Raw genomic sequence first — 11836 nt, 5'->3', positions numbered from 1 at the left:
TTGGGGCCTTGGAGGGAGGTTAGGGGGGAGGTGTGGGCGCAAGTTTTGCACTTCTTGCGGTTGCAGGGAAAGGTGCCGGGAGTGGAGGTTGGGTTGGTGGGGGGTGTGGACCTGACGAGGGAGTCGCAGAGGGAGTGATCTCTCCTGAATGCTGATATGGGTGGAGAGGGAAATATATCCCTGGTGGTGGGGTCTGTCTGGAGGTGGTGGAAATGACGGAGGATGATACGATGTATCCGGAGGTTGGTGGGGTGGAAGGTGAGGGCCAGTGGGGTTCTGTCCTGGTGGTGATTGGAGAGGCGGGGTTCAAGGGCAGAGGTGCGGGAAGTGGAGGAGTTGTGGTGGAGAGCATCGTCGACCACGTTGGAGGGGAAATTGCGGTCTTTGAAGAAGGAGGCCATTTGAGTTGTTCGGTAGTGGAATTGGTCCAAACCAACCGACCGACTCCCACAGGTACCTAGATTACATCTCCTCCCACCCTGCCCCCTGTAAAAACGCCATCCCATATTCCCAATTCCATCGCCTCCGCTGCATCTGCTCCCAGGAGGACCAATCACCCTCTGGCCTATCACCCTCACCCTCACCTCCTTCCACCTATCGTATTCCCAGCATCCCTCCCCCAAATTCCCTCCCCCTTACCTTTTATCTCAGCCCGCTTGGCACACCAGCCTCATTCCTGAAGAAGAGCTTATGCCCGAAACGTCCATTCTCCTGCTCCTCGGATGCTGCCTGGCCTATTGTGTTTTTCCAGCACCACATTTTTCAACCATGACAAACTGCCTAGCTTTGTGTCTGTGTTAAAGGCAAGGCAAGACAGATATACTGTGAGCTTGTTAGCCCTGGCTGAGGGGGCAAGGTGCAAAAGGCCAAGACAAAACAAAGCAGAGATACTGCAAATCATCGAAGTAGGATCAAGTGAGTGAGCACTGAAGCAGCAAGTGAAGATTTCTGATATGAATTTTGATCTGAACCACAAAATGGCTGTCAGTAGCAGCATGCAAAGTGTCCTTGCAGAAGCCTTGCAAAGAGAGGAGCCAAGGCGCTCCAATCTGCAGCACTGAAGTCCAGAATTGTATTGAAAATGGATTGGAGATGTGCCATGATGGTACAGTGAGGCTGGTAAGTTTTGGATGCCATGATCAGTGGATTAATGGTATGTACAGTTGCTGCTCATGGAGTGTGCATTGAGAGGTTGGTGCCTGGTGTCCAAGATGGAGGTCCGGTGGAGCAAGTGGAGAATTGTCAGGAAACCATGTTGGGAATTGTCAGTATTGGTTTCTATCTAGTGCGTGATAGAATGGGAAAATATCAGTGAGCACCATTAAGTGATAATGAGGGTGATAATAAAACTATAGGATATAGAAGCAGAAATAGGCTATTCGGCCCATTTAGTCTGCCTCATCATTCAGTGAGATCACATCTGGGGTCCTAGCACTGATCCCTGTGGAACCCCATTAGTTACTGCCTGCCAATTTGAAAAAGACGCATTAATTCTTACTCTTTGTTTCCTCTCTGCCAACCAAATTCCTTCTCAACTCTGTCATAAATGTGCGACCCCTTACTCTTAGATTATTTCTTCTGCTTCTAGGCTGTTCCATGGGGGAGGAAACAACCTCTCTGTCTCCACCCTGTCAAGTCCCCTAATAATTTTGTGTGTTTCAATAAGTTTGCCTCTCATTTTCTTAAATTCTAATGAGTACAGGCCCAACCTACTCAAGTTCTCCTCATAAGACTGTCCCTCCATACCTGTGATCAGTCTGAATTGTCTCCAATGCCAGTATATCGTTCATTAGATTGGGAGCTCCAAACGAAGACTCCACTTATGGTCTTTGAGTGATACTCATCATCAATTAGCTTCTTGCCACTCAGTAGTGAGAATCTCATTTTGCTGTTCAAATCTTGGTTGGAAAATGAGACTTATTGATCTCAATGTCAAGAAGGCCTCAGTGAAATTTGTGTTATTTGGGCAGATGCTTACAGAATCCATATACTGAGTTTGACCAGAGGTAGGGAAAGGTCTCATAACGTGATATTTCAGAAAAGTCAGCAAGCAGACTTATTGAGATGGTGATCACAACCACCACATGGAAGCTTTCCAGAAGTTTTGTCAGACATAGCAAAGACTTCTAGTGTTAAAGAGGTTCTGAAGGTTGTGCACAAATCTGAAGCAATTCTCACATTTTGATGCTGCTAAGTACAAATTTAATGGTTAATACAATTAATAGAACATCCAGACGTACCAGGACATGTGGAAGATGTGGCCTTCTGTGAGCAGCAACAAAATGCCCAGCTTTCAAATAATTTTGCAAGGAATGGTAGAGGTAGTGTACTAGCAGAATGGCTGATGCAGCCACAAACAGCCACACACCTGACCCAAACAGACGATGCACAAGGAACATCTTCTGACTGCAATAAAGATCATCTGGTATTCCACCTGAAGAATGTACAGTAACTGACTGACAACCCCAGAATCTGATGATGTGCACAATGAGACAAAGAGCAGTGAACATATGGTTCACACTGTCAATATTACGGAAACTTCAGTGCTACTACACACTTTCTGAAATGTGTGCAAAATTTCAAAAAATGTGTTCTCAAAAAACTGGTGTCTTTTTCTTAGTGCTTAAGTTTGACACAGGGACAAGTAGTAAGATACTAATTGTGAATTTTAAATGAAACACACATTCATAGAGTAGGGAAACATATGAAATCTATGAATGCTAAAATTCCAACTTACAATGGTTCACCAAATGCTCTTGCATGATTAGTAATGCTGGAGTGCAAGAGAGATCAATCCACTCAATGTTGCAGATGTTTTACATTCTAGTCACCACTGGATAAGTCCTGATGAAGGGCTTTTACCCAAAGCGTCGATTTTCCTGCTCCTCAGATGCTGCCTGACCTACTACGCTTTTCCAGCACCACTCTAATCTAGACCGCTCGATAAGCAATTTCAGGTATACACACCGACCTTACACTAATCACAATCTATGGAATCAGTCAAGCTTCAGTGATGCAACAGAAACTGCAGCGAGCTAATCAAGAAACACTTGCAGGACAGGATATGAAAGGAGAATGGAATGCTTCACTTTTGTCTGAATTAGTGGAGCTAAAATCTCAGCAGTCTGCTGTGGAGAGAAAAATGCAAGTTCAAGTAGAGAAGGCTGAACTACTAGCTCAAGATAAATCTAAAATTGAGAATACCATCTTTGAGATGGTGAAATCTTTGAGGGATTCATCTGCTCAGCAGTTAAAGATGAATAAAGAGCTGAAAGAGAAAGCAATGAGGCAGGATGACTTATAAGCTCTGAAGCATCAATCCAATTAAATGACTGCCAATTTACAAGAAGATCTGGAGCTACACATGGCTAAAATGAGTCAAGCTCTATAGGAGCAGCTACTGAAACTTTGGTTTGAATTCAAATAGTTCTGGATAAAATGCCAGACCTGCAAAGGAAAAGGGTGGCAATGCAGAGTGTGCATAAGGAGTGCAAGTACTCATATTATAATCCTTTCAGAAATAAATGCCAGCAATGATGCTTTGGTGTTCCAAGCAGGACATACAGGAAACCAAACAAACACTGAAACAAAAAGTGGAAGAGATCCAGGCTTCAAAAAAAAAGACAAGAAGAAAAATACCAGTCAAAGAGGTTGACAGTTAGTAAACAGGAAAACATACTGGACCAACAAAAGATGAAAGCTTTGATAGAATTAAAATAACTCAGAATGTAAAATCAGAAGTTTCCAAATGTGCTGAAGCTCTTAAGGAACCAAACAGTAAATGCCAAGAAGATGTGAATCATTAGAATCAGCTTGAAGAACGTCATCGGTCAGTGACTAATATAGAACAAAGTTTGGTTGTAATACACCATGATAAGCACAGTCTGGGATAGCAACTGCAGTCCATGAAATAAAAGCATGTCAACAAATCCAGGAATGAACAATATATTAAGAGACAATACACTCACTTGTTATTGTCAATATTCAAACTTTCCTGTGGAAAGGAGTTGGGTGTTGTATGTACTCCTTGCCTTTAAAATTAATGCATATGCAATGTTGTGGCCCTGTAGGCAGCAAATTGCTTTGTGCTTATAAAGTTACAAACACTGATATCAGTTGGTCTGCTGTAGTAACTTATGATAAAGTTTACTGTTTTAAATAAACTAACCTACGGAATTAATCACTCCTTGGCAAGCAATTTATCATTAATCTATTGACATTAACATGACACAATGTTGGAGAAAATTACAGCTGTTGCGAGCAATGTGCAACAAGATGCTTGGCTGTGAGTTGGAGGATCAGGAGGAAATGTTTTGATAAGATTAATGATCTTTCTATGTCATTTGTTCTTCTAAATACATGAGATGCAAATATGCACACTAAAATAGTGTCTCGCTAAAATAACACATGATAATACTGACAGAATAATGCAAAATTAAAATGATGCAGCTTTCTCAGACCTTTTTTTAATTAATACATGAACTTTGAAAAATGTAAACTCTGCCTTTCAACAGAACATCAACAAAAGTTTAACTTAACTGCCATATCCATCCATTTTTACCTTAAGGGTAAGGTCCCTGATGACGTAATGCTCACATTCAGTAACGCTGTTTACAAGAACTTCAACCTTCCCATATATTCCCCGTTTCTCTGGCCAATATAAAACGCATTTCTGTGACAAAATAGTAGACATTTTAAATGTACAATGGTTTAGACATGATACTTGCTTAGGACAGGGTAAAATGATTTTAAAGAGTTATGTCAATTCAATTTATTTTGATGTTGCATTCTGTTGATAGGCCACAATCTTATTTCAGTAAAGCAAACGGAACCACAGAGGTGATTTCACTTCCTTAATAATCCACACATCTTAGGATCAAGTATGTAATTGGTATAATTTATTTGCTGGCAATAAAGAGGATAGATGTTCAGGTTTCTGATTTTCATTGTGACTGTCATGACAAATTTAGAATGACCATCTGAATTTGTATTTTGTTCTATCTGAGCCATCAGAATTTGAGGGCTGCACCTAGTCAGCTTCCTCAATGTCTGCTGTTGAAGCTCATAGTATATCCTTGGCTTCAGTACAGTTTTAAAGGTAACATCCTGCTTTCAAGGGGAAACCATTCGATGGCTGTGTTAGGCAATTTACATGTTTAAGTTCAATTGAAAAGCGATGACAGAAGAAAGTATTGAGCAAGTGTGAAGGATCAAAGACAATCACTAAACCTAAAATTGCTTTACCAGAACTGACACTGCATTACCAGTTTCCAAGTGCTAATTCCAGTAAAAAAGAATCATAGGTTGGGACCTTTACTTACTTAGCCTTTGAGAAAGCCTCCCTTATTTATTTTAAACAAACTTAAAATCAGCACTGTTTAAATTGTTGACATAAAGTGGTGCACTTCTTAGTTTTGTCCAGATTACATTTTACACTATTCAGCAAGTGCATTTAAATTTTTGTCCTGTTGCAATTAATCCACTTCACAATAAGCTGTAAGCTTTGATCAAATTATCAGATTATTAAAGAGACACATCACAATTACCATTGTTTGACAGGGATTTATTTGTATTAAATAAGATGCTCAATATCGTAAGTGCTGGAAATCAGTGCAATCCTGTTTATATGGGATATACTATTTCCCTCATCTGTAATATATATGACTATTGGTCTTCTTGTTTTTGAGACACTGTTAAGATACAGAAACTTTTTGGTTTAAATGACAGACCAAATGATACCTAGCCTGGCATTCTTTCACCAGCAAGCCTCCCACATTTTATTTTAGATGTATATATAAATCACTTAAAATAGACTTAAAAATGAGAAAAAAAACTCCTAAGTGTCAGTAGCAAAAGAACAGAAAAGGAAATCTGAAATAATTTCATGACAGAACATAGCAGAGCCACAGAAAGGTTACGCACAGCAGACTGCTAGAAGGGTGAACAATTGTACCTAAAGCAAGAATATTGATTAGAGCACAGAAACATTAAAATTAAACTGCAGTAACAATTAAGAGAACTACACAGTTTAGTCTAACACTCAGTGAGAGGGTTTGCTGCAGAGATTGTTCCAAATGTAGCAGTATCATAGGGCAGAGGGGAAGAAAATTATTCTGACCTCACACAGTCTTATATTAAAACCACTTCAACAGAATGCTGTGAAGAATAAATCATTTTATCACATCGTATCAAAAAGATACTGAGCCACTGCAGGCTGAACATATCTCTGACTCAATGAATCAACATCTGAACTATATGTTGATACAGCCTTCACCTACAAACTACAAGTTAAATACAATCCTGAAGTATTTGCACATACCATAATAAAAACAAATGTATTAAGGTTATGCAGCATTTAAGTACTCTAGAGTAAAACAGATATATAGGCATGAAAGACAATTACACCTGTCCTTGGATTCGCCCATTAGATGACTGTTACCTTAATAATCATGGAAATCCTCTCTTTCCCATGTCTCTCGCCTTTACAGTGCAGAGTAGTGATCAGTACCTTCTTAAATTTCATTCAAGGAACAGCATTTATTCATTGTGTGATATATTTGTTTTATCAGGTCGAGAATCAAAGTGAACAGTTCATGCTCCTCCCTTTCATTGTGATTTGACTTTATTGTTAATATTGCCAGAGTAAATCTATTATTGTCTGCTGAAGATCATTAAACAAATCAACCCCTTCTGAGTCATAGAGATAAAGGAGCTATTTGGTTGTCAAAGCTATATCAAGGGTGTTTTTCTTGACTCTGTACCAAATACACTATCAACACTCAAAAGTGGGTGGACAATGTGGTAAACCTATTCAGACAAACATATCCTACTGATTGTCTCATGCAACATTGCTATGCCTTCAAAAGTTATTTATAACTTTTGCAAATTGTTCAAGTTAAAGTGCATTGTTCAAAGTGTTTACTGCTAGGAATACCTTAAATCAGTGTGGTTCGGGGATAACACTCTAGCCTCTACCTCACATTTTTATGGATTCATATACAACTACTTAGTCTTGAGCGCATAATCAAGGCTTTCTTCTTATTCATGCAATGTGGGAGTTGTTGACTGGCCAACATTTATTGCTCATCCCTAGTTGCCCTTGTTTAAATGGTGGTGAGCTGCCTATTGAACCACTGCTGTCCATTTGAACAGATGGACCCACAATGCCATTTGGGAGGGCGTTCCAGGAGTTTGACCCAGTGACAACATATATATTTCCAAGTCAGGATGGTGAGTGGCGTGGAGGTAAACCTTTAGGTACTCCCACATATCTGCTGCCTTTGTCCTTGTAGATGGAAGTGGTTGTGGATTTGGAAGGTACAGTCTAAGTAGCATTGGTAAATAGTGCAGCTTGCAGATGGTACACACTGCTGCTGCAGAGTGTTGGTGGCAGAGAGAGTGAATGTTTGTGGATGTGGTGACAATTGAGCTGGATACTTTGTCCTGGATGGTGTCACTTTTTGAAGTGTTGTCAAAGCTGAATTCATTCAGGCAAGTGGGGAATATTCCATCACCCCCTTGATTTGTGCATAGTAGATGATGCATAGTCTTTGGGGAGTCACTTTCTGCAGGTTTTCTAGCCTCTGACCTGCTCTTACAGCACTATATTTATACGATTAGTCCAGTTTGATGTCTGGTCAATGGGACCCAATAAAGGTAAAATTACCATAGTCGCAGAAGACCATAGTGCTGCTCTCTCTTTAGAGGAAGATGACTCTTAGTGAATTTAATCTGAGTTTCATCATGAATCAAGCAAGGGGATAGGTGGGACTTTCATGGGAGTCGGTTAGTTCAATTGGCTGGACAGCTGGCTTGTAATGCAGAGCGATGCCGACAGCATGGATTCGACTCTTGCGCAGATTGAAGTTACCAGATTACCAATGGCAACCACTGGGATCTGATAGTGGGGTTCACTGATGGTAATGCCATTGAATGTCAAGTGATGATAGTTAGATTCTCGCTTATTGGAAAAATGATCACTGTCTATCATTTCTGTGATGCAAATGTTACTTGTCACTTGTCAGTCCAAACCCGGATATTTTCTAAGTCTCTCCGTATATAGGACATGGACTGCTTTAGTATGTGAGGACTTATGAATGGTAATGAATGTTGTAAAATCATCAGCAAACATCCCCACATCTGACCTTATGATGGGGGGAAAGTCATTGATAAGGCCTCTGAAGATGGTTGAGCCTCGACACTACCCTTAGGATCTACTGAAGAGATATCTTGGATCTGAGAGGACTGACCTCCAACAACCACATTTAGTTTTGTGTTAGGTTTGTGTCAGGCCTTTGATACCATTGACTCCAGATTTGCAATGGTTCCTTGATATCATACTGAGTCGAATGCAGTCTTGATGTCAAGGGCAATGACTCCCACCACACCTCTGGAATTTGGATCTTTTGCCCATGTTTGAATCAAGGCTGTATTGAGATCAAGAGCTATGTGCCCCCTGACAGAATCCAAATAGTTCATCAATGAATAAGTTAAGGGCTTTTGCCCGAAATGTTGATTTTCCTGCTCCTCAGATGCTGCCTGACCTGCTGTGCTTTTCTAGCACCACTCTAATCTTGACTCTATTACTAGGCAAGGAGAAAGTGAGGACTGCAGATGCTGGAGATCAGAGCTGAAAATGTGTTGCTGGAAAAGCGCAGCAGGTCAGGCAGCATCCAAGGAACAGGAGAATCGACGTTTCAGGCATAAGCCCTTCTTCAGGATTCCTGAAGAAGGGCTTATGCCCGAAACGTCGATTCTCCTGTTCCTTTGATTCTGCCTGACCTGCTGCGCTTTTCCAGCAACACATTTTCAGCTCTGATCTCCAGCATCTGCAGTCCTCACTTTCTCCATACTTGGACAATTGTCCCCATTGTTGAGTGGATGTCAGTGTTGAGACTGTACTGCAACAGTTTGACTAGGGTGCAGAATTTCTGGAGCACAAGTCATCAGTATATTATCAGAATGTTGTTAGAGCCCATAGTCTTTGCAGTATCCAGCACCTCCTGCTGCCTCTTGATATTACGTACAATGAATTGAGTTGTTGACTTCCAGGTTCTGTGGTACTGGAAGCCAGCAATTCTTCAAAGAAAATGGTATTTTTCCCAGACTGCCAACAGTCATTTTCATGTAGTGTCCAATTAACCGGCAAATCTCTGAGGCTGCACCAGACTGCTCACAATCTTAATTTCTTTGGATCTACACATGACCTTCTGTCAATATATCCATGCTATAATAAGACAACCTAGTTCCAACGCTGTAATATCAATCAGCTCTGTTCCTACCTTAGTTCACTCTTCTGCTAAAACCTTATTTCATGCATTTGTTACCCCTGGACTTGTCCATGATACAATCCAAAAATTTGTTGCTCATGTCCTTACTCACAGTATGTTCACCTATCACCCTTGCATTCACTGATCCACTTTGGCTTTTTATCAAGTTTTTCCTTGATTTTGAAATTCTCAGCCACATACAAAATAGGAACCGAAAAAGACAAGTCAGACCCTTGAGTGTGCTCCAACATTCAATCGGTTCACCTACTCCAATAATCTGTGATTCCCCTGTCTAACAGGAATCTATCGACCTCTGCCTTAACCACATTCAATTGGCTTATCACCATTGCCTTCTGAAGTAGAGCATTCCAAAGTATCTCAACTCTTATGGAAAGAGACATGCCTCATCTCTGTCCTGAAAGGGTGATCCATAATTTCAAACCAGTGTCTCCTAACTCTGGAGTGACACACATCAACCTTGTCAATAACTTTCAGGATCTTGTATACTTCAATCAACTCACCCTCTCACTCTTCGAGATTCCAATGGAAAAAAGCCCAGCTTGTACAACCTATCCTCATAAGACAAGATACTCATTCCAGGTATAGATCTAATAAACCATCTCTGAACCACCTTCAATGCTTTTACATCTGTCTTTAAATAAGGAGACCAAACCTGCACACAGTATTTGGGATGTGCTCTCACCAATGATCTGGGAGAAAGTGAGGACCGCAAATGCTAGAGATCAGAGTCAAAGAGTGTGGTGCTGGAAAAGCACAGCGGTCAGGCAGCATTCGAGGAGCAGGAGAGTTGACGTTTCAGGCGTAAGTCCTTCATCAGGAATCTTGACAAAGGGCTTACCCTTGAAACGTCGACTCTTTTGCTCCTTCGATGCTGCCTGACTGGCTGTGCTTTTCCGGCATCACATTTTTTTGTCACCAATGATCTGTATAATTAAAATGTATCATCTTTATTTTTATGTTTAATTCTCTTCTTAATAAAGGGTTGCATCCCATTAGCCAATTATGTGCTATACTTGTATCCTAACTTTGTGATTCAAACACCAGAAACCTCTCCTATTCGGAATTCTGCTGTCATTCTTCACTTCAGTAATACTCTTTTTGTTTTGTTCTTCTTGTCAAAGTGAATAACTGCACATTTTTCTACATTATCCATCTGCCAGAACTTTTGCCCACTCTCTCAATCTATCTACATCCATCTGCAATTTCCTTATGATTTTTTTTCTCAGCAGACAGCATTCTACAAAGCAACGTTCCTGTCTATCTTGGTTGTCTCCTGTGAATTTAGTTATCGTGACTTAGCTCCTCTCAACTAGTAATTGATATAAATTTTAGAAAGTTAAGGGCCCAGCACAGATCCCCACAGGACTCTACTTGACACAATCTTTCAATCACACACCCATCCATTTATATATAGTTTCTGTTTTTTGCCAGCCATCCAAGCTAAAGTGTTAGCCCCTGTACAATGAGCTCTGATTTTCCACCAAAAAACCTTTGACATGGCAACTTTTCAAATGCCTTATGGAAATCCAGGTACATCTGGTACGGCACGGTGGCTCAATGGTTAGCACTGCTGCCTCATAGCACCAGGGATGAGGGTTCAATTCCCACCTCAGGCAACTGTCTGTGTGTAGTTTATACATTTGCCCGGTTTCCTCTGGGCACTCCGGTTTCCTTGCACAGTCTAAAGAGGTGCAGGTTAGGTGAATTGGCCATGCTAAATTGTCCATAGTGTTAGGTGTAGGGGAATGGGTCTGGGTGGGTTGCTCTTCGGACGGTCAGTGTGGACTTGTTGGGCTGAAGGGCCTGTTTCCACACTGTAGGGAATCTAATCTAATCCACAGGTACCCCTTTATCAACAATATGTGTCAATCTTTCAAAGAACTCCAAAAAATTGGTAAAGCATGATTTACCTTTGACAAAAGGTAAATTATTTACAATAATTCGGTTATGTTTACAATAGCAATGGGCAGGGATAGGTTTATGCTGCAGGGAAAGAGTTTTACTGGGGAAAAGGCAATTATGATGTGATTAGGCAAGATTTAGGATGCATAGGATGGGGAAGGAAACTACAGGGGATGGACACTCTTGAAGTGTGGAGCTTATTCAAGGAACAACTACTGCGGGTTCTTAATTAGTATATAATCTATCAGGCAGGGAGGTAGTTGTCAAGAGAGGGAGCCATGGTTTACTAAAGAAGTTGAAGCTCTTGTCAAGAGGAAGAAGAAGGCTGATGTGAGGATGAGGCATGAAGGCTCAGTTAGGGGGGTTCAGAGTTATAAGTTAGCCAGAAAAGATCTAAAGAGAGGGCTAAGAAGAGCCAGGAGGGGATATGAGAAGTTGTTGGCGGATATGATCAAAGAAAACCCTAAAGCTTTCAACAGGATATCAGGAATACAAGAATGACAAGAGTAAGATGAGGGTCAATCAAAGATAGGAGTGGGAAGTTGTGTGTAGAATCTGAGGGCATGGGGAAGCACTTAATGAATATTTTTCAACAGTATTCACATTGGAAAAGGGCAATGTTAGTGAAAATACAGACATACAGG

At 40.9% G+C, this 11836-nt stretch overlaps 1 protein-coding gene across 4 annotated transcripts in view; it reads right to left on the bottom strand.

The window, feature by feature from the left end:
• The window catches only part of LOC122559762 (receptor-type tyrosine-protein phosphatase R-like), a 211488-nt gene that overhangs the window by 40978 nt on the left and 158674 nt on the right, over positions 1-11836 (bottom strand). For all 4 annotated transcript variants that reach the window (XM_043709748.1, XM_043709749.1, XM_043709750.1 and 1 more), the window contains one exon: positions 4562-4672. In XM_043709748.1, coding sequence (XP_043565683.1) covers positions 4562-4672 — 111 coding nt within the window. The remainder of the gene's footprint in view (positions 1-4561; positions 4673-11836) is intronic.

Source organism: Chiloscyllium plagiosum, chromosome 19, assembly GCF_004010195.1.
Source record: "Chiloscyllium plagiosum isolate BGI_BamShark_2017 chromosome 19, ASM401019v2, whole genome shotgun sequence".
NCBI lineage: Eukaryota > Metazoa > Chordata > Chondrichthyes > Orectolobiformes > Hemiscylliidae > Chiloscyllium > Chiloscyllium plagiosum.
The sequence above is the reverse complement of the archived record's forward strand: the minus strand, read 5'-3'. Positions and strand labels throughout refer to the sequence as shown.